This window comes from Castor canadensis, chromosome 6, assembly GCF_047511655.1.
Source record: "Castor canadensis chromosome 6, mCasCan1.hap1v2, whole genome shotgun sequence".
Classification (NCBI taxonomy): domain Eukaryota; kingdom Metazoa; phylum Chordata; class Mammalia; order Rodentia; family Castoridae; genus Castor; species Castor canadensis.
The window spans coordinates 122,329,574-122,353,922 of NC_133391.1; the positions used below are offsets into that span (position 1 = coordinate 122,329,574).

The 24,349-nt window shown below is 38.2% G+C and overlaps 1 protein-coding gene across 17 annotated transcripts in view; it reads right to left on the reverse strand.

The window, feature by feature from the left end:
• The window catches only part of Mast4 (microtubule associated serine/threonine kinase family member 4), a 560,147-nt gene that overhangs the window by 39,242 nt on the left and 496,556 nt on the right, over positions 1–24,349 (reverse strand). For all 17 annotated transcript variants that reach the window (XM_074077368.1, XM_074077366.1, XM_074077365.1 and 14 more), the window contains 7 exons: positions 22,800–22,957; positions 20,591–20,666; positions 18,535–18,744; positions 13,352–13,453; positions 11,004–11,136; positions 7,387–7,454; positions 6,064–6,149 (listed from right to left, as the gene is read on the reverse strand). In XM_074077368.1, the coding sequence (XP_073933469.1) occupies positions 6,064–6,149; positions 7,387–7,454; positions 11,004–11,136; positions 13,352–13,453; positions 18,535–18,744; positions 20,591–20,666; positions 22,800–22,957 (833 nt within the window). The remainder of the gene's footprint in view (positions 1–6,063; positions 6,150–7,386; positions 7,455–11,003; positions 11,137–13,351; positions 13,454–18,534; positions 18,745–20,590; positions 20,667–22,799; positions 22,958–24,349) is intronic.

Consider the following 24,349-nt stretch of genomic DNA (forward strand, 5'->3'; position numbering starts at 1 on the left):
CCTGTACAGGAAATAGGAAATGCAGTTTCCAGCATAAAAGAGGGTCAACCATGTAGTTGCATTTCTGTTCCCTATGACCGTTGGCCAAGGTGTTAAGCAACTGGGAAATGACCAGACCAGGTCATACTCATTCTCTGTGGAAAGCCTTACCCACATACTTACTAGAACAAAAGGCTAGGAAGAGTCTTGGACTCCCTGAGGTATGGGATGATGAGTACTTAGGAGCAGGAGTCTTAAAACCTCAGTGAGGAATGACAGCCAACAAGGAAATGTCTAGGATGACTCCTTTTCTCAAAAGTCCCTCCTCAATGTTATCATGGTAGATCAGGAAGACAGTGATCAGATAAACCATTCTCTGAAGAGTTGTCAACCTTTTGAATTGTGTAGTAAGTTACCTACTTTACATAAAGCTATCCTGCAATCAAAGGCAATGATCAAATGAGCAATAATTTATCCAAAAAAGTCACCAAGTACAGTAAAATATATCTAGCAGCACACCTGTTGAAACAAGGAGTTAGGTGATCTGAGATGTGTTTGCCACTAGTGCCATCACTGTCACAGAACGATAACTGCCAGGGGTACTTGTGACACCCTGTGCTCTTGCTGATCCAGCATATCAGGGTGATCCACTGACCCAAGTCTCAAGTACATTCAAGCCCAGTTTAATTAATATTAACATCTTTCATTTACTAGGAATTACTTTTTCTTTCAAGTATGTACATTTTTATCTTGTCATTGTAGTCATCTTTTTCCTTTGATAACAATAATCACACATTTGTAATTTTTGTCTCTGTCTAAATATTTCTAGTTTTGGCTTTGTTCTTTTTCTTCCTCTTCATTTCTTTGGTTTTCTAGTTTTTCCTTCACTGCATAATAAGAAGTTCCTTTAACCACACTCACTGAATAATGTGGTGCTGTCACACCCATTGTGAAACAAAACCTTGTAGGAGCCAGCCAGCTGGGCTCCAAGGTTTTCTTTGTGGACCAGTGCCCTCAACCGAACGCCTGAACACTAGGGCTCCCACAGGCTTGGTTAGTCCCACACCTGTTTGTCTGTCTAGACTTGATATCAAAATTAACTAATTTAAATAAATACTTAAACCAATGAAATGTCAGCATGGAGATGAGAAATTCTGTTTATAAGAAAACTAAAGGAATGTTCTAGAAAGTTTCAATAGGTGTAAATTACTGAATAAAATTCCTTTTGATTTAGTGGGGGTGAGATTTCCAAAAGTTGAGTAAAATCATAGAATCCAAGATTCCTACATTTAGATTGTTTTAAGGTATTGCTTCACCTTTAAAGAAGCTAAAATTGGAAAATAAAAACAATATATTAAAAGTGTGGGTTATACTGGCTATCTTAAAAGGCCTTACATCCAGCCAGGCACCAATGGATCATGCCCGTAATCCTAGCTACTTGGGAGGCTGAGATCAGGAGGATCATGGTTTGAGGCCAACCCAGGCAAATAGTTTGTGAGACCCCATCTCCAAGATAACCAGAACGAAATGGTTCAAGTGGTAGAGTGCTTGCTTTGTGAGCACCTGCTTTGCAATCACAATGACCTGAATTCAAACCCCAGTCCTATCAAAGAAGAAAAAGGCCTTACGTGTAAAGACCAGAAGACCAGTAAACATACATATATTTAGGCTAAATTTAAATGTATAAAGTATGTTTTGTAGTAATTTCCTATATAACCAACTTTTTAACTAACTAAGTAGTCCTTTCTGTATCAGATTAAAGGCTTTTATATTTTTCTTTTTCCTATTACTGATGGGATAATATCAGAAATCCATAGATAATTTAAGCTGCTTCTTTTTCAGTTTATAGTGGCAGAATATGAAGGCAGATTACACAAGAACGCAGAAAATAACTTGCCTATCTCTGAAATAAGCCAAGCATTGGCAAAAGGGAATTGTCACTAGAAAGGATTTCTGAAGTAAGGAATCTATTTTTTGAAATAAAATTAAGAACTCAAAATGCTGAAAGGAAGACACAGCAGCTTTCTATAGTGGCTTGCTTGTCCTTAAGAGTCAGTGGGAACACAGCCTCTTTTCCAGTAATTCTTTCAAAAGTTAATATTAAGTTTAGTGCTGAGGGCCTTTAGCCATACTTTCTGAATTTCACATTTAGACTATCATAAGGTTGCCGCTTTAATTTTCAAACAAGTATCACCATTTGTCTCATGAATAACTGTTCTAGAATATTCTTCAGCAACAATAGGAGGTGGAGGAAGAACAGAATTACACAGGATTTTATGAAAGACTGAAAGAGAAAAGATGCCTCAGGCCCAGTTTCACCAGTATCCTCACTCAGTCTCTTCAGGACACAGTATAAAAAATGGCTTCACTCTGTAGTCTCAGATTTTCAGTTTGTAAAAGTTTGATTTGATTTCTTACTCTTCTTTGCTATGATGTACTTAAAATAATCAGTTAATCCATAGGGAAACTGACCTAAAGCAATTGAAATTAATCTTTGTAGGTAGCTTGATAAATCCCTGCCTCGGGACATGGTAGCATATCTCGATCAACTTGCAGAAGTAGACTAGACTTCATAATTAGAATTTGCTGTCACTGGATTTTTGAAGGTTTTGTTGTTATTTGTCTGCATGCTTGCTTTTGTGGTGCTGGGGATCAAAGTCAGGGCTTTGAATAGTCTAGGCAAGTGCCTTATCACTGACCTACTTGCCTTTGTTTTATGTTCTGGTTTTTTACATTTCTTTTGGAGTATTTGTCTTCATGCCAGAACTTCTTTAGTAATAATTGCTTCTCACATATACCTTCCTCCTTTTGTATGAAGTCAGTTGAAAGCAAGAGAGCAAAAAACAAAGACACAGATGAACAGCAGCTGACAGACAGCTAGTACTGTTAAGCAGACTATAAATTCCTCACATCCTAACACTGTACTGGGCTGGCATTTTTTATCCTTTCTGGCCCCAGGAGTTGCTTTTCTGAAAATGGCTGTTTCTGTCTCTTCCTCTACTGACCTTCCTGTGAAACAACAAAACTCAAGGGTGGGAGGTGACACAGGGAGGGGGTGGGGGTGGGGGGACAGACAGGGATGCTTGTTCTCTGTGAGCCAGGGTACCCTCCACCCAGACAGGACTGAGATGTGCAAGGGTGGGGACAAGCGGACTCTGAAGCTGACAGAACAGAAAGCCCAGTGACTCTGGCCTATGGGGCATGTGACTCTCTAATGTGAGTGAGTTATGCACAGGTTTGAGAGCCCAATATATCAGTCTTGGCCAGCAAAGTCCCATGTGGGAGCGAGAGGGCTTGTGTCAGACAAAAGCAGAGAAAAAGGCCTTGGGAGAAGTATGGAGAGGGACACAGCCAGCTTGCAATCAGGTGTCTCTCTGCTCGATGTCTCTGGGCTCTTGAAGAGTGAGAAAATAATGTGCATCGAGGTTGTAAAGAGAAGCAAAGTGGGGGAGAATGCTGTGCCTTTGAGTGAATCTTATTCTTTCTCTTTGAGAACATTTGAGGTCCTCCAACTGCCTATCCCCATGCCTCAGCCTCCCTGGTGCTGGAATGACAGGTGTGCATCACCTGGCCCGGCTGACGTTATAACTTAAAAATCCAAAAAGTGCTCAACAGAAGAACCAGGACCTCCTTACTGCAATTTGGATGGCAAAAAGCTTTAAACAAAAGACACTAGCGAGGAGAGGAGAACACTGTTAGGAATCAGAGGATCTGCGCCCATGTCTCTGAGCCTTCCGTCACACAACATACAAGTGGAAATAATACCAACTACTACTGTGGGCCCTTGTGAGCAGGCAACACAGATGAGGAGACCAGGACAGTGCTGGGCACACCAGCGTCAGCCTTCTACAAAGGGCTAAGTTAGCATAAAGGGATGCTAAACCCTTTATGAAACATGTTAAACAGAGAAGGTAATAAGATGGTTATCGAATTGGCGTCATCACATGGTCACTGAATAGGATGAGAACACGCTGTGTCTTTTATAAGACAGAGAGAAGCCCATCTGAAAGACAGGACTAATTCCCAGCACGACCAATTTTTTGCAAAGCTGCGGAATTCGTGTCTCTCTGAGCCACTGATGTGCAGTGAAACACTGTTACACAGATACCTGTGACAACCTCCAAGAGCCCAGGTCAGCCACCCATGCAGGGGTCCATCTGTTCAGCCAGCCTGCAATTGGCATCCTGGCTACGTGAACTGATGAAGGTAGCTCCATTCAAATTGAAAATTAAAAATAATTAAAATAGAGAGGAAATCTGTCAGAAATGTAATGAGAGATTAAATCTAAGAAGAGCAAGAGAGGGAAAGAGAGAGAGAGAGAGGAGATCTGGCCGATCAGCAGAGGCTCGACAGGCGGCTTGTGAGCTGTTATGACTTGGCCTGCATCCTGGGTGTTGACTGATTCACAGCTTGTTTAACTTCTTGTATATTCCCAACCATTCCCCAAAGTGTGATATACCTCATCTACTATCCAGCGGTTTAACTGTGCTACAAATGAGTTTACTCAACCAATTAGAACTCCAAATACTGCTAAGATCTATGCCCAAGTTTTACAAAAGTGGTGCTTCCCAGATCATCTTATTGCACTGCCAACAGAATTTAGCAATGCTCCAACCCATGTGTCCATGAAATCAACATGCAAACTTCTGCCTAATGACAGAAGAATGCCTCAGGTCATCTCCAAAAGGATGAAGAACTAAAAAGCAAATAGTAATAAAAACCATGAACGACTGTATTATAGAACAATATTCCTAGGTAGAAAACTTTCTATGAGGTCCTAGAAGGACATAAAATATTGCAAAAACATACATTAGAAAGCATTTCTGAATCACATCAGGAAACATGCCATCTGACATAATCCTGAAAACAAATCAGCGAAGCATAGAAAGGACTCACAAATATTTAAGTTCTTCGCTAAATTAATGGTGTGGAAAATATTAGAGGTGAAAAAATAGCAAGGAGAAATATCCCTTGTGGCCCAACAAAAATCGCTTTACCTCATCTGCTCATCTGTGTTATAAATGGCAATAAATGTCTCTGGGATTATTTATTGCTCTCTAGTTACAGATGGAATTGGGATTAATACTTAATTAAGCCAGAATTCTTGGGCTGTCTAAAATGGATCAAGTCATGGCTTGTGCATTAATTGCCCTCCCTAACTATTTATTAGTAACTCAGAAGAATCTTGTCACCATTTATGCTACACCCTGAGAAGGAAACTGTGTGTCTCTAAAAATGAATCAAGCAAGAAGAAGAGAGGAATTCAAAGATTTCCAATACAAAGTAATGATAAACGTTTAAGGGGAAGGAAATGCTAAGTACTCCAGTGTGAATGGAAGAATCACAATGAATTCCATAAATATGTACAAATTATGCCAGTAAAAATACTGAAAAAGTAAAACACATTTTACATATTATGAAAGGCTATTATAATAAAGGGGAAAGAAAGTAGCAGCAATTTAGTGCCTGGTAGGAGTCTAAAATGTATTATTAGAATGTATATGTGTGAATCTAGAAATTAAATCTCTTCCTTAAAGAAAAAAATGGGTCAAGGAAGGAGTACCACTAATGTGATCAGATTATAGGATTAGGTTCAATTTCATTAATTCTGGTGTAATATAAGGACTAACAGAATATATTGTTTTAAATTTTCAAACAGACTTATTTAAATACTTTTCTCACAAGGCAGACTACAGGAAATACAAGTAGCAATGCTACACACAGAATTATATATGTGTGTATATGGTTTTATAGAATATATACTGATAAGTATATAGCTCTACCAAGAGTCAGATAATTCCAAACCCAAAAGGGCAGAACAAAGGAATACAATAGGAATACATGAAAAATTTCCCTTACTTTATAAAATCTTTCTTTCCAACCCTGTAAAACAACCCCTAGGTCACTTGATACATTTTCTGTTGGGTATTCAGTAAGAAATGATTGTGACTGTATATCAGACCCATTGAGCAGTGAGCTACAAAGCCAAGTCCCTACATCTATCTGGCATAAGGTGAATGTGAAGAATAACCATATTACTCACTGTGTTAACATATAACAGGGAGCTTTTCTTGAACTACTCACCCATAGGCTCCATTGCTAATCAATTTAATCGTTTCAAAATCACTTTCTCGAGGTTTTCTTCGAAGTTTCAGGGAAGCATTAGAGCTCTTGGGAACAAAGTAAGAAAGTGAAAAACAGTTTAGAATTTGAGAAAATTACTTTAATGACAAAGTAGATAATACCTGAATTAATGCTATCTCATTTAATATGCTGAGGTGCAATATTCTAGCTAAAGAAACCTGAGGTCAGCTCTGCTGACCGATCTGCCACAGCAGATTAAACAGCTAAACAAATGCTCCTGTGACATCTTGGCTACATTTAAGCAAACCCACATTCCAAGAGATAAAAGCAGGAAACTTTTTGAAAATTCCATTTTAGTTTCCCTTTCTAAACTACTCAAGTTAGTCTTATCCTAGTCTTAGTACTTTAAGATTTAAATCCAAAAATGCCAAACCTCTCCTTTGGTTTCATTTAGCCAGAAATGAATGGGCTAGCATGACTGTCACTGGGGCTGAGGGAAGATGTGGCTTGTCTATCTCTGACCAGGGAATGTCTACTGCATACTGTGGCAATCTTTCTTATTTAGAAAAGGTCATAGGTGACAAGTCTACTGCCTTTCTTTACCTCAAAACCAGAAATCTTACTATGATTTAAATACTAAAGTTTTAAATGACAGCTTTCTAAAAAGTTTAGCTTAAAGGTCAGGAATAAACTCAGTGCTGTTAAAAATAAAAAGTCTCTCATGTCACCTTTATCACAGTAGTGACAGGATGCAAATAGTCTCTGTTTCTCTATAAAGTCCAGAATTCCCTTCCATGATTTAGGAAGAACCCATGATTCTGAGGGGTGCACCACCCACTTCCCTCAGGGCTGCCATTGCAGGCTTCATCCAGCAGCAGGGACCTATGTGTCCAGTTTTTCCCCAAGCTATCCAGTCTCTATGGTTTGCCTTGCTTTTAGCCCTCAGATGTATCTTCCGTCTGGAATGTTCCTCATCCCTTCCCACACTAATAGTTTTGCACAGTTTAACTCAAGTGCCATGTTCTTAGAAAATTTTAGGAATGGCCAGACCAGCGCAAATCTCTTTATGGCACATTCCACTAGTGTATTGTCTTTTTTCTTCATAGATTTTATTTTCTTTCATTGCTACTATTTTTGACATATGATTTGTTTTTGCAGACTTTTGCTTCTCTTAGAAGGGGGCGCTAAAATTTATGCATAGTGCCTTGCACACAGAAGAAACACAATAAATATTTGTTGAATAAAGTAATTAACATAGTCAAAATCTTCCGATGCTAATAAACAGAAAAACCAACATCATATTTCATCAAGAAAGATACTCACACTCACTGACTCATCCGTTTCTGGTGTTTCTGCAGTCCCACTGTCATAGTTCCCCAACTGAGCCATTTCTAAGTTAAAAAAAAAAAAAGTAAGTACAGTTTAAGAAAAAAATGCAATTGAACAAAAGAACTAAGCTAAAACAAAATAAAAATAAGTTCCCCATTATTAAAACAAAAAGAAAAGTTCATTCTATGTTCCACTGTGCCCATGGGAAAAATGCTACATCCAAACAGGCAAGCTACTTTGAACTCATAAACAATGTTGCCTTCCCTGGAACTCCATTCCTTATGAACACCCAGATAGACGGACTTTGGGGACTAGGCCACCACTTCAGCGAGAAGCATTTACTGGCAAATGCAATTACAGCTTGTCCAGGTTTGCATGGGTGAACAGCGCTGCATATAATTAGATATCTAAGAGAGGAGAGTCTTCTGGGATGTGACAGACAGTAAACACGCACTGGCTACGACTTAGCTAGTCTCAAGTGAACCTGGGCATGGCTGGTTCCATGCCTTAGCACCCACCAGGAGCGATCCCTTAAGGCATGCAGGATCTGTGACGTATCAGAGGCAATAATGGTGGTGGTTAAGAGGCGGTTGAAGATGGGAAGACTTGGTTACCATCACTACCAGCACTTACTACCTGAGTGACCTTTTAACTTCAGACTTCCTGTGTAAAATGGGAACAATGTTATTTATCCCTTAGAGGTTTTTATGAGTACTATAATATAACACATTAAAGCTCCTAGCATGTTCACTAACAAAAATTAAGAGTTCATTAGATGCTGATTGTTATTTATTAATTAATTCTATTGTATAAAGTAGTCAATTCTGGGCTGGATGCCCTGGTGGTCTAGTTAAAAGTGACAAAGGCATCTAATTGCTCAGCCCACATTGGAATGCATCCTTGAGTTTATGTAAGTAAATGAGAAAGCCTAATGCATTTACTGCAAATTTTCATATTCTTTTGAAAAGTATTTTTTTAAAGAAAAAAATTCTCCAAAGGCATTTTTCCATTTTTTTTTTTTTTTAATTTTTGGTGGTAATGGACTTTGAACTCAGGGCCTTATGCTTGCGAGGTAGGCGCTCTACCTCTTGAGCCCTTCTACCAGCCCACATTTTCTGATTTTTAAAAGCTGAACATGTATAACAAAAAGTTACAGTTTTAGCTATATATTTTATATGAATCTAAAATTGTTTCTTAGGTTTTTATTTCATGTGTTCATGTTCTTAAACATATGTGATTAATCTTAAGAAAGATAAAGCAAAACAACACTGGAGTGTTACTTTTAGGTAAAAAATTATAAACTCTAGATTCTGAACTAACTGGAGATTGACACTAACGTTTCCAGTTTACAAAAGGGAAAATTCCAGAATAAAAATGAACTTAGTGCAAACTCTATACTTTCTTGGAGTGATTCAAATGATGCCAATATCCAGTGTAACTGTACAAACTCTGAGACAAACAAAAATATATTTGGTTTGAGGGACTCACAAGGAAAGAAACAAAATTTAATATTGTTTAAAACAGCAATAGCAGCTTATATTTATTAAGCAGTTACCTTGCTATACAATTGCACAGATGAAGTCATACAATCTTCAAAACAACTACAAATGGGTGCTATTGTTATCACAAAGTTTACTTTATGGAAAGCGCTGAGACATAAAGAGGCTTGTGAACTGCATGGTCAAGGTCACATCCCAACTCCAGGACTCACTCGTAGTCCTCAAAAGACTGGTTTTATGTATGTTCGTTTGGATGTAAACAACACAGGGAAGCAAACAAACATCAGAATTTGCCATCATTTGTTAAATTACTGGCAGAAGTTATGTTTCAAAGGTTAATAGATGGACTAAAAACTATCCTCAGACTGAATCAAGGAAATTAACTATCAAGAGTTAAAAATACAACTCCTAGTGATTTATTTATATTATTAAACTCAAAACATGTCAAAGGCCATTACTAATTTTTTCAAGGTATGTAAATGAGCCTTAGATTGTTCACATACCAGAGTCCAGCCTACAGTGACATTTACTGCCAGGTAAGAAAACTACGGAAAGCTCACTGTCTGCAACTCAAGGGCTGACACAGCCTTAACTCTACCAGCGTGAAGAGTCACTCTAATATGCTTTGACAGCCTCCCCACTCCAATTATTCTCATAAAAAAACAAATTAAAAGATGGTTCTGTTTTAAATAGAATTTTTGCTAAATAACTATTATCTGAGAAATACATATTATTTATAAGCAGTAGGTAGTAATGGAATGGAACCAAGAGTCAGCTTTTGAAGCAGGGAGCTAAGGCATCATTTTGTAATGCCTGAAGAGATTTTTTAAAACTCATCTAAATACCATTAAACATCTGCCCTTTTTATTTCATTGATTTAAACCATTTCTGAAGACTCGTGATTCAAAAAGGTAAAGATGGTAATTTAAAAGCCATGGGGGGAAATTTCTCTCCAGGGAACTTTTCAGAAAAGCAGCCACCAGTCTCTGATAAGTGATGAATCTGTTGTGGTATTGCTTTCAGTACAGTATAAATTTATCTGGCATTATCTCCCAGTAATGCATGCATCATTTCACTGGAAGCAAAGATACGATGGCCACAAGAGCAAACAAAGCAGGAAGAAAAGGAGAGAGCAGGGCCGAGAGCAGCAAGCTCCTGGCTTTAGACAGGAAAGATCACCATGCCAGTGTGTACCTCCATCACAAGCAATTGAGCAGGATAAACGCTATTTCCAAATTCAATTTAATGAACCAGGAAGACAGAATGAGGGAGTCAGTGATCGTTTATGAATCTTTTAAGGCAGTATAAAACCTAAGATTTATAAATAATCTCAAACAATAATGAACAGAAAAGGTTGGGCCATTACAATGTTAGATCTTTAAAAATCATTAACATGGTGTTTCCTACTCTCTGTGTTTAACAGAATTATACCTTTCTCAAAAAAAAAATATGAGCCTGGAGGAGTGGCTCAAGTGGTAGAGTGCCTGTTTAGCAAGGCCCTAGTGCCACCAAAGGGGAAAAAAAAAATGACACATCTGCATCAAGTAGGCAAAAAAATATAACATATCCTTTTAGAAGCTTTAAAATAAACACTCCTTTATCATTATCTCCCTGGTATGCTACTATGTTTCATACCTTCTTGAGTCATATAGACAAAAATATACATACTGGTGTTGCACTCAAATTTAAAGTAATCTACCATTAGTTGCATTATTCTGATATTAAATTTAAATGTCAATTTTAAATGAATGTTAATTAACGCCTTTAGTGACTTACAAAATTAAAGTACTTTCAAGAACAGTCAATCTGAGCTTGCAAAAGCACAAGTACTCAGAGAAGACCAAATTCCAAACCCTCTGGGGCAATGTGGCACTCTCTGGCTGACAGGCTCTAAGATACCAAGACTGGCCCCCTCTAGCAAACACACACTGGGGCAGGCTCATTTGCTCCTCAGGACTCAACCCATGGCTATTTCCTTCACATCACAACTGATCCCCAAGAAGGGGCTTTTCAACAGAGACAGCAAAACAGAAAAAATAAAGAGGTGTCGCTAAGTTCTTCTAGAGGTCACAGGGTAGGCGCAAGTAGCTGGTCAACCCAGCCAACACTTACCTTCCAAAGGGTCCTTATTCAGCCCCAGCTGGCTGATGATGTACCTGGGGATGTCAGTTTTGATACCCTGTCCTTCTTTGGCATGGCCTTCTGCAGCTTCCAATAGGTAGTAAAATTCTTCAGGATCAAATTCCTGGCAGAAGACAACACATATAGATAGATAATTCTTTGAGCCAAAATGGTCTGAGGTTTTATTACATAAATCCTGTTCATAATGAAACTGCAGGACATATGTGGTTGTAGGTTATTTATGCAGAAACAAGGCAAATGGCCTTAAAAAGTATGCAGTTCTCACTTCCTATCTGAAGACTATTCATCTTCTAAGCCAATATGTTCTTTCAATGGTAACCTAACAATAATGATCATCTCCAATTTCTTTGTAACAGAACTTGGAAGCAGCTATGCTCTCCCTGAAAAAAACCCACTTGACTGGTTTTTGTTTGGTTGTATTTTGAATCAGGGTCTCGCTGTGTTGCCCAGGTTAGCCTCAAACTCCTGGGCTCAAGTGATCTTCCTACCTCAGCCTCCTGAGTAGCTGGAACTGATAAGTGTGTACCACCAGGTCCTCTACATCTCATTTTTTTGGGTGGTGCTGGAGATGGAACCTAAGGCTTTAGCTCTAATTTTTATTTGTGCTTTTAAAGCAAAGTTTTAAAATCTAAGAATTTCATCTATTTTTAAAAACCCATTTAAATAACTCCAGATTGCATTAGTAGTATTTATATAATGCAATAGTTAAGAAAGAAAAATGGCTTCCAGTTACCCTGTCCTCTGTAATACTTTGGTAATACATTTTTCCTATGTATTTTATTTTCTTTGGTCAACTGTTGCTTATAGTATGTACGTAATGAAAAATTTCAGACTTTGGAATCTCTCCTAATAATTACTTGAGAGTTTCTAAGGGCCACATGAAAAGCTTACTGCAAATGAAGTAGTATCAAGCCAGAGTAATCACTCAAGGTCCTTTATAGACACCTGCAGTGGCTGACGGGCAAACCTGAGAACTGCAGGCAGAAGATGGTAGGTTGGGAAAAAGCCCCCTAATAACTTGGAAACTCCTAGTTTCATCTGAGCTCTAAACTGTACTGAAACCAACAGCATTTCCAAAGGTACTTCTGAGCCCACTTGTTTCTATCTTTAAGAGGCATTATTTTTACTTTTTCTCTTCTGGTTAGGAGTGATTACTGTAAAAAATTAATTTTCTCTCTTAAGGCAAGATCTACTCTCTATCTGCTATTGTACAGAAAAAAAAAAACAAGTTTTAATGCTAAATGGCACTTTCCCCCAAATTAAACTACTGCACGTGGAACATAATTCAAAAACTACAACAGGAGAAGCCATATAAACTACTGCACTCATCAGTTGTCCTGTTCTCACAATGGCTTTCACAATAGTTTTTCCCTGTCCCCTTCCAGAGACTCCTGATGCCAAATGGTGTTTTTGATTCTGTGATCCTAAGGCTCCTGTGCTCATGGAAATCCCGTTTTGCCCATCTTTTCCTAAAGATCTCCTGCTAATGTCTCTCATCAGGCACAGGTATAAATTTACGGGGCTATGAATATTCCAATACTGTAAAATATTTTGAATGTTAATTAAAAGAACAATAAAACCAAAGTACCACAGTCACACACAAATTGTGTGTGATGCTGAGAACTGCATTACACATGCAGTTAAGTTACTTTAGGAGCCAGTAAAACTTAAAAGTGAATTTTCATGCTATCCTAAGAGCTCCTTAAAGTAATTCCTAGTTGAAAGTTTCATAATTTGCTTACAGTTTTGATTGAAATCACAATCAAAATTTCATAAAACAAAAATTTTAAAACAGGAAGATGATCACTGGTCAAAAATTGCTAAAATGAAGTGCTCTCCTTCACTTCTGAATTCTTCCAAATAGGTTGCCCACTAGAAATTATTTCTAAACTGGCACATTTAAAAAACAAATAATAATTATAACCATGGGTCACTATTTAGTATATCCCTGATTTCCCGCTCTCTGAATCTCAGCAACTCGAAAAACACAAGGCACGGCAAGCATTTTAAATTAGCTGTGACATAAAGTAATTATGTAGAAATAAGGTCAAACACATTACCTCATGATTATCCTTCAAGTTTGACTAGAATGTGATATGACTACCACTTACCACAACACCCACGCTAGAATTCTTTCTTAAAATCAGAGAGGACAAGTCACATATGGATGCCATCATACACATTCACAAGTGGAGTTCCTCCTGACTCTTTCTGTTTAGCACTGGTGGTTGAAGTTAAATGAAACTGGAGCATTCTGAAGGTTGCCACTTTCCCACAGTTAACAATAAATAATGTAGCCACATCTAAAGGCAACTTACCAGGCACTCCAATAACCGAGCTGGGCGGGCAATAACAATTAGGATCTTGCGGACTAGCTGTTTAATAAAAGCCAATTCTCCACTTTCAGAGCGATCATGGGCCTATGAAAAAGCAATGAACAGAATGATAATGCAGAGTTGCTCCATTAAATGGAAGAGAAAATCAGCAAAGCATGCTAATTAGATAATTGCAAATTCTCAAAACTTAAGTGATTTAGAAAGTGCTCTTAAAAGACTGATAACTGGGCATTATTGCTACATAAATGGACATATTAAACTTCTATATCTACAAGATAGCTCTATTAGCTAAACTTTAATTGCAAATTTTTGATTTATTATCTGTGCTAAAAATCAACTGTCAGAGCTCTTAACATGAACCAGGAATGAGGGAGACGTTAAAAGTTTATGGCACATTAAGTTCTTGGTACCAGGAGAGACAGCTGGTCAAGAACCTGGGTTCTCCAGATGTGGCATCTCAGATGTGTGAAACAGCTAACATAACAATGGACTGCTTTAATTATCCTGGACATTTAACATGTTCGTGAAATATAGTTCACATATATGCAATCTAATTAGTCCACAAGTTAGTTTGGTACATGTGAGAAGTGCACAATGCTTATTTCAAATGTTAGCCAAATAATGTTTATAATTAGACATATAAATTCAATCTCGCCCACTGAGTAAATAACTTTGCACTCAACTCAATAAAATTTAACTATTTTCAAATCTTTTAAAATTTTATTTTGCATGTTGCCTACGCAACAATATATATTCTGAGAGTAAAACTCAGTTAATAGTCACTGAAGTTTTCAGTGCTATTTTCTTGAAGACATCCAGTATATCTGTATGAAGGCTGGCACAGGACAAAAGTTTTGGAAGTTTTAATGTGAACTTCTGTACGTGCTCCTTCTAGGTCTTCATAATTTTTAAGTTTTATGATTTACTTTGCTCTAAGGATTAAAAAAGTATCAAGGTGCTGCTGGTACAATATATGATTTCATAGCCACAGCAGTAAATAATTACAATCATTCTTCATCAATGACCCACAAAAGAGCTGGCAGATAAAATGCATGAAAATGTGACTGCAATATGTATATTGAATCATTGAATTAAACCACCAAATCAAAGTTGATGTTCTAAAACATAAGCACAGAAATTATGACAGGTAAAAGCAAACCAGCCCACACTCAAATTTAAAAAATAAGGAAAATGACAATCGGTGAATACTTATAGAATAGAATGTGCTATACACACACACACACATATGCTCACCCCTCAAATATTCAAAGTTTTAAAATTTTATTTCCAATGTTCATTTTGCAACAAAAACTAATGCTAAGAAATATGGTTATATATCTTCTTTATAGTTTAACTAAACAAAAAACCTTAAAAAAAAAAAAACCTAACCTCTCCTAACTTCTTGGTGACAATTTCGGCTAGACACTGAAGTTTTTTCTTGCTATCATAATTATAATTTTATAAATTCAAGCACAAAGAAAAATATCTAAGAACTTGAGCACATTTTGGTGGCCTTTTTAAAGAAAAATAACAGTTTCATATGTGGAAAAACTTAAAAATAGTCAATTTAGGTTACATAGATCCCATTTTTAAAAGCATAAAAACAGAAAGTTCATTCCAACTTCTTAGTTTTAATAATTATCAGCCATATCCAAGGCTAAAACACAGGAATTGCACTAGCTGAAATAATGTCTCATCTACTAACCTTAAGGGTAGGAGGACAGGGAAGAAATTTGTTAAAACTACATTTGACAAAATGACACAAATAGCCTGGGAAGAGAAATTCTTGGTTCCTGGCTGTTACCAGCAAGCTCCAAAAGGGTACACTAGTGGATACCCTGGGTTTGTATTTTAAGTGTTGGTCACTATTAAAAAAAAGAATACTGTCACCCAGATTTGAGGGTAGGTTAGAGCATCCTACGTATTTCAATTTCCTTTGTCTAAAGGTGCCACAGTGAAAAAGAACTGGAGAGACAGGAAAGCATTCATGGAGAATTAACCTAGGACCTCAGGATGTTAAAAGGCCTCAGTCAAATTAAGCTGATCAAACCCCACAAGGGAACCTTGCCTTGGGTTTGCAAAAGACTGTAAATGGAAACTTGGTGGGAAGACAGGCTTGCTGGATACAGAACTTCACAGCTAAGAACGGACAGCTGCACCTAGGGGATGCCAAAGACAATTCCCACAATTTGGCTCTGTCTGAAAGGGTATGTCCCCTGTAACAGATTAGCTCCAGGCTCTGGAGGGAGACTATAAATGTGACTCTGAAGATAGGTTTGATTTTTACACAAGGACTGAAGGAAGCTATATATCTGTGGAGATGAACAAGACAACATTCTTATTCATACCCAACAATGACCTTTAGGCTATAATATACATGTTTCTCTGACCCCGTGAGCAATTTCTTTAAAAATCAACAGTTTTATCACATGGCCCGCTCCCATGATCTTTGCAACTCTAAGATTGATTTTTAATTGCCATGAAACAATCTGGCAAGTCTGTCATACATAACAAAAGTAAGTAGGGGATTTCAATATAATAAGCTTTGCATACCAATTCTACCTGTTTCAGGGAATACCTATGAAGGAATGAAAAACAGAAATAATCTGGTGATGATGATAATGTACTGGAACGGAACTGTGGAATTCAGGAAGGAATATCTCACAGAGGCTCACTACAGAGTTCCTCTCCTCTCTAGTTACCTCTTCTGTTCAAAACCGTACCATTTCACAAATACCATTTTCAAGGTATTCTCATACACAGTAATAAGCATGGTATTTCCAGCATGTTCTGGAAGATGATTTGATTAAAAAGAATAGAAGATTAGATTTAAGATGCTATACAATAACTCATCAAGTACTTTGGCATGCTTCCCTGTGCATTTTCTTCCTTCCTCCCTTCTACAGTCACCAAGGAATCAATAATCAGCACAAAGCTAGATACTAGGGAATTAGAGATGACCCTTTGTCTTCAAAGAGCCCAATGTCTGCTGGTAAAGTGATGTCCCCTCCCAATCCCCACCTCTGAAAGACTGTTATACTACACTGTGGCTAAATGCACTGAGAGGGGTACACAGCCATTGGCCACGCTATGGTGTTTTACCTTAGAATGGAACACTGAAGTGGGGCTGCATAGAAGTATAAATTTGAGGGGTCTATGACTGGAGGGAAGCAGATTAAAAAGAATAAGGGTCTAAGCTAGGCAGTGGTTATAGAACAGGAAGGAAAAGTTGGAGAAGATTCAGGAAGAAAACTGAGAGGTTGGTGGTGGCTTAATATAGAGGAAGAAAGAGCATAGTAGGACTTAGGAGTCCCAGCAGGTGCTTGGAAGATGGTGGTGCAAAGTATGCCTGAGACACAGGTTTGCCTGAGGACATGCTAAGTCTAGTTGAGAAGGGCCGGTGTTGCCCACTGGCACTTCAGTGGGCTAAGTGGAAAGATGTTCAATAGGCAAACAGACAGCTAAATGTGAAATCTTGAGAGAACACTGCTTCTCTGAGATATGAACTGGAATCTGCTAGAATCCACAGATCTTTAATGTAGACAGTTAACAGGATCATCAAGAGAGAGAAGCAGTGTAACAAGGATGAGATTGTGGGAAAACTAACTTGGGGAAAACAGGAGTTGGGAGAAAAACCCTAGGAAAAGGCAGGAAAGAAAAGGACAGAGAGGTACCAAGTGAAATATATTAAAGGAGTGAAGAAGGGGCAGAGTTTGGGCATTATAGTAAAATAGGTCTGTTCCAGTAACATGGCCAGTGGATATGACAGTAAGGACATACTGAATTTCGTTTTATGAGTGGCTTTTAATTCCACTCACAAAGCATAGGTTTTATGTAGCCACTCATAAAACAAATATTTAGGTTCCTAAATGTTTGTCCACCATTCTATGTGAACAAGGCAGATAAGATCCTTGTTCTCAGAGTTTTAATATTCTAGTATGGACTGGTGGCAGTCCATGTTCTGTTATTAGAGTATGCTGAGATAATACAACCATTGAGAGTAACCATTCAGCAACTCTCAGTAAGTGTATATGGTTAGGATACCCAAGTACATACTCATTTTCTTTGTAAACTCATTTTCATTTTAGTTTACTGGAGAATTGTTCCATGCCAAGATGAAATAAACAGTAACGAGGACCAAAACCAGTGTATTTGCCCCTAAAGACAGACTGAGAGGCACTATTTTGATAGACTTCAGTAAGTTGAAATGTGAGAAATGGAAACAGCAGAGAAAACTCTGTCAGGAAGTTTGGATAAGACAGGTAAGAATAAGTGGCTATAGCAGCCAGACAAGATAAGAAAATTCTTACCTTGCCAGAAGTAAATTCAGCAGGGGGGCAAGGACAGGTAGATTTCTCAAAAATTAGGAGGCTAGTATTTTCCTTCAGTTCTATGCAAGTATTTACATATTCATTCTTAGAAAAAAAACCACCTATGATTATTTGCACATAGGAATAATTTATACCCCATAAGATACAGAAATACTATAAATCCAAATACATAGGCTAAATAGGTTTCCCTTGGAGGCTGTGGCTGATCAATTTCAGTCAGAAGAGCAGTATCATGTGTTAATTCCATCCCACCACACACACCCCCTCCTGTTAGCAGGAGCTAAGCATGCAAGTATTAGGCAGAGACAGGTCCTGTGTTTATCTGCCATTTTGGAAATTGGATATGTTGTTAAAGGAAGAACTGACACTAATGAAAATATAGGTTGCCATTTAACACCCGGCAACACATGCAGGTTAATTAATAGGACACACAGCCTGGAAGAAGCTAGCAATTTTCCATTTAGCTTTTGCACATATTAGAACTAGATAGAACCATCAAATAACACACACACACTCAGGCAATTTATAGCTTTATGGGTAATGGAAAGGAAGAATCACTGCTTCAAAATCCTTCACAATCCACTTATCCTAGAGTCATAGACTGTTGGGCCCCCAGGTTATTATCTTAACTTCCTCTTACTCTACATAATGACCAGAATTAACTTATGGCAAGCAGCAATCAGTTGGGTTCTTTCTTTCTTCTTTGCTTCCCTGGAATGTGAACTTAATCTCATAGTTACCACTTGTAAGCAAATGGTCTCATAAAACAGTCTTTTTTCAACAGAAATGCAAAAAAAATCAGAAAACTTTATATGCATGGCACATGGTTCTTACCTCCTGTAGCAATTTATCTAATTTGTGCTGCAATTCAAGAAAGTATCTCGAGGTGATGAGACCCTGGTGGGATTTATCCAAACAATCTCGAGCCAGTTCAATAATCTGATGGTGAGTGAAACTAAGCACTCCATCTGCTAGGGGAAGGACATTGTCAGGGGAGTAGCTGGTAATAATTTCCTTAAGACGCTCTTCCATCTGAGCTGTAGCCTGTTTGGAGAACACACACACATACACACACAGGTGTAAAATAAGGAGACACAAACATGAACAATTCAACCATTACCTTTCCCTAGCCATTTTCACAGACATCCACAAGTTGTTAAACAGAGTTCTGAAAATTAAAGTTAAAAGAAATCTCATTTCTGGGCTGTGGATCAGTGATAAAGTACTTGCCTGGCACATTCAAGGCCCTGGGTTTGGTCCCCAGCATCACAAAACAAAACAAACCACTTCTGTGTGATACAGCATAGAAGTGCGCACATGTCATTACACATTTGTCCAAGTTTATCGATTGTACAGACCCAAGAGTGAGTCCTAACGTACATATGGACTGTGGATGATAATGATGTGTTCATGAGTTCACTGACCGCACTCTGGCGGAGGATGTCAATATAGGGGGAGACTGCATGTGTGGGACGGGGGTATACGGAAAACCTGTCCACTTAATTTTGCTATGAAGCTAAAACTACTCAAAAAAATAATGAGAAGAAGAGGAGGGAGAGGACACAAATACTTCATCATGTGATATAAAAATAACAGAGAGTAAAGATTTTTCACTGAAAATGAGTATTTCAGTATGCTAACCCTCTTCCAATGTCCCATCAAATGTAAGATGGTCCATGTCAGCTTTCTGAAATAGCTTCAAAAATACCTGTGAATGGTTATGCCTTCTTGTTAGTTCCTGGGTTCTTTCGGATGGGTTGTCAAAAATATCAAATATTTCTCTAGTTGTTAGTTACTCAAAACTCAGTATAACTGCTATAGTTCCTCAGTGTGAGCCATGAGTGTGTTCTTGTCTAGGTTTCAATGTACCAGGAACAAGCATTATCCTTCCTTTGAAAAGCCACGTGAGTGCAAAGGCCAAGGGGATTCCCCTGGAAAATAAAGTTTAAATTTCCTTTCCGTCTCTGATCACCTGTTGCCTAATCAACATTCTTGGCTTCCATGAATTATATATGGAAGATTCCTTCTTCCCCTCTAAAGTCTAAACCCGCTTAACTACATGTGTTTAGTACCTGTTTCCCTGGAGAGCAGGTGACGTGATAAATAGCCAAAAGTTTTAATCAATGACATCAATGTTGGGTTCATTACAAATAATAAGTCCTCTACTCCTGATTTATGAAACCAATGATTTCCCTTTGTTCGTGTGCCTAGGGCCATAAAGGCAGTGGGTGGGAATCGGGGATGACAAAGTGAGGTAGTAGCCTTTTCCCAAACATGTAGAAATACTTTGCTGGGAAAAATGTGGGACCCGGGCAAGGTGACGGAGGTCACTGGATTTGGAAACAAATTGTTTGGCTCAATTCATTCATTCTACCAGGCTAAGTGGGGAACATTGCACCTGTACGTTCCCTTTTACAGCAGTAGGATTACAAATGTGATGACTGAAAAGATGGGAACAAGGGAGGTGAGGTTCAAAAAGAAAAACAGCAACTTTCATGACACAGTAATCTATGGCTTCTGAGAAAGGAAAAAAATGAAATGCACTTGAGAATTCTACAACAGGTCCAGAACATGGGCACAAGAGAGAGAAAGACTGCAGAGCCTTGGAGAGCAGACCCTTCCTACCCACCCCGCCCCCAGGCCTGCCCAGTGCACGGTGCATACCAGCAGTATTTGCTTTAAAGTCAGCTCAACACAGAGTGGTGTTTTTAGCAGCTGGTACTTTCACATCTGTTTAGTTATTTTTTCTTTCTGCGAAGGCTACAATGTGGTTTAACACAAGTCACTATTGGATTGGACCTTTACTTCCTATAACAAAATCACCTTACAGAGGCTAAACCTATGTTGCCTGTTCATTTAGATGCTAGGCACCTTAAATTCAATTCATTACCTTTGGGAACCTTTCTTTGTAGACATGGTTCATCATAATTATTTCATGGTCACAGCAGGCGGGGGAACGTCCAGGGCTGCAAGCAAAGCAAATTACCCTTTTAAACTTGCCACAGCATGAAATGAAAATAAGCTTTTTATTTATAAAAAGCCAGTTACGTCAAAAGAACTATGCAACCTTCATATGAAAAGTATGCCGTGTTAGGCAATGAACTACAAAATCAGTTCATTAGCACACATGTACACATACATACCTGCAAACAGAGGCACTCTCAATAGGATTCACAAAGCAAGCTCAAGAAATAAAATGCTAAAAAAAAGAATTATAGTCACACTACTAGTTCAGAAAATGTTCTCAAATTGAAATTATATTCTGCGTGTAAGATAAGCCTGTGTAAGTTGTGGAAACCAATTAATGAATTGCAGTACAAAACAAAACAGGGTGACTACAAACAGCAACCTCTAGGACATGTTTAACTGTAATTTCACACTTTTATCCTACACCTGCGCTCTGCCACATAGCACTGGAAAGGGCAGAGAGTCTTCCCTGGCACTGTGTCATAGTAAAATCCATTTTCTAGTCTAGCAAATATTTATTAGGGATGCTGAGGTAGGCATTAGGCACTATATACAGTAAGAAACAGAGGCATACCAAGTGACAGAAAACTAATATTATCAAGTACTATCTGCAGTGTGCCAAGCACTAAAAGGAATTCCTAAATTTATTTAACATCCATCAATGACCCACATGAGGAGGATTTGGACAGACGTGGACCTAACCAAAGGAAGAGAATCAAAAGATCAACATTGACTGCTTTAAAATTTTGGCTTATTTTATTGCTTTAAGTGTGTTTGTCTGTCTTCCTTTCTACTATCCAATTTTCAGACACTTTGGTGAGGCAGAATAAAATGAGATGCTTTTCTAAATATTCCTATACATTCTACTTCTTTAATTATACTTAAGTAGAGATGCCCACAAGCAGAGGAAATCAAGATGACACATCTTTTCAATTGCCTAGCTAGTTCTACTCACTGTCGTCACATTGACAAACATTGTCATCATCAAATGATAGACATTTGGAGCATAGAACAGTTTTGTTAAATGGCTTCAAAACTGTCTTATAAAAATGCAACCACTAGTAGTTTCCCAATTCTCAAATGTATAAAAAAAAAAAAGGAAGAAACAGAGGCTTCAAAAGTCAGCCGGTGTTCTTCCTGGTAGGATACAGTGGTATAACTTTAGGATATTTATATCCTGAGGGAATACAACTTATTTTAGCTACCCCAGGAACTTCTTTAAGAAAACAAAAAAATGGCACCCATATGGTAAACCACAATGCCCCTGGGGGGAAAAAAAAAAGATCGGTGTCTTTTCTTCTGCATCTCACAATTTTAACATATCCCACCATTATCCAAGGTGGCCATATTCACTATTAGTTTATGAAACAGAATGAAGACAGCTACAAAGGGAAAAACCTTTGAGAGGTCAAGAGGAGCTGAGGCCACAAGGCCTGTTGTGCAGCTGGACTCTCCCACTGCCCAGTCCTGCTTCCTCCCTTCCCTTCCGCAGGTGTTGATCCCCAAAGCACTGCCTAACAAACACCCTGAACAGGTACCTCTATTTTAGAATCTGCTTCCTAAAGAAGCAGCCTGTGATACACACTATTTGACACAAAGTCAAAATGCAACCAGCTCAACCCAATGTCAAGAAGACTAAATTTGACAACCACAAAATTCAGGAGATGCGAACTTCTGAAGCCGTGTTCATAACCCAGGAGAAAGTAAGACTTATCATGGCTGGAAAGAATAAAAAAGTCAGGGTGAGCTTTTATAACAGGAAGTCAGGGGAAATACTCTCCTATTTTTCCACCAAGCTTCTCCCTCTTCACATAATAATAACTGCTCTCATACCATGATCAGATGGCATAGGAATTTCCAATACGTAGAAGTTTTTACAGGTAGCTCCCTAAGGCCATCATGATTACTGCTATTGTGGCAATTAGCAAAGTGTGAAAATTTAAAAGAAATAATACAATGCCTTTCAATGGTAATTAACAATGCCACCTATAGATGGAAAAAAATTACGCTATATCTATGGCAGCTCATAAATCAACTAACATAGACATGAGTCAAAGGATGAAAGGTTTTCACTCAAAATGGTTGAAAGCAGATAATCCAAGTAAATAACAGTTTTGGTCAGGTCCACACACCTGAGACTTCGGGAACGGGGGCGCATTGGCGTGTTCCTGCATCTGTTCTCAGTGGCAATGCTTTCTGTGGTACAGAAATGTTTTGATAAGAAGTGTAATTCATCTGGCGTTGGTTGGTATGGTAACTGATGCAACTTCTCCTGGGAGGAACAGGATGACTGAAACAAATCAAAGTAAAGTTATAAGACTACTGCCAAAAGAGATACTGGAAACAAAGAGGGGATCAAAGGGTTAACCTTAGTGGCACCACCATTTTATATGTTATACTTACGTGTTAGAATTATAGTAACAACAACCTAAGTGTATACTTTGGTGCTCTCTCTGAGAGGTCAATATGCCTTCTAGAACTCACCTCATTTGTCTATAAAGGACAATTTCCCCAAAGTCAGTTTTTCTCTGGATAAGACCTGGACTCAGAAAATGGGCATGATCTAGTCAAAGCCAAGGCAAGAAGGTAACCACTGGAGTAAGATTTGTAGTACAGATTAGTTCTTATCTGAGTATGGTAGCCTCACTTCTACTGCTGCTCACAAGCATTCTTAGGGAAATAACAAATTACATAAGGCATGCTGTCCTTCAATGAAACTGCTATCAGTGTGTCCAGCAGCTTTTCTCAGTAAAGCCACTGTTTAAAATTTGGGATTGAAATTTTTTCCTTTCTTTTTGAGGGAGGAGAGCTGAGACTATCACATTAAAAAAAAAATCTTCAGTAATGAGTTTTTTATTTCAAGTAGGAGAGAAGCAGAGACAAGGATATTATAAATGGAAAAACAGAACTAAGAGTTTATACACAGGGCTGAGGATGTGTTTGGTGGGAGGGCACTTGCCTAACATACACAAGGCCCTGGGTTCAATCCAGCATCAAGAAACCTATACGTATGTCTCACAGGCAAATCATTGTTTACATTCTTGTATCCTACATTTGCTTTTGAAATCATCTCTCAACACCTGGAAAATGTTAATGTAGAATGGGTGAACAGCTACCAGACTCTGCTTTTAATCCATCTGAGATAAATAACTATAAAACAAAGAAACTCGTTATTTTCAGTTATAGTGAGAGGTAAACTCTGTAAGCTAGTCTAATAAAAAACACTGAGGAATTTTTGAATAAGTCAAAAATGGATAGAATAATTATATGTTGAAAGACAGCATTCATTTGAAAATGTCTGTTCTAGTAGGCTTTTGTTTTATCAGGATATATTCATTATATGGGGGGATTTGTAGTGACAATTTCGATTAGACTTATATTATACATTATTTACATTGCACCCATCGTCTCTCCCCCTCAATCCCTTCCCCACCCCACTTAAATCAATTGGAAGAGGTTTCTTAGTTCTGTTTCATATAGGTGTATGAAGTCCACCTTCCATATACTGTCACCTTAATCTCCTTCCTTCATCCTCCCCCCTCCCACTAGTATGACACCCTCCACACTGCTCCTGTTTTACAGTCCTGGTTTTTGTTATTAATATTTAAATTGATGTTCAAAGGGGTGTCTCAATGTATGCCCACTGAGGGTGTGCTTTACTTTGGTCTGTCCCATCCCTTCC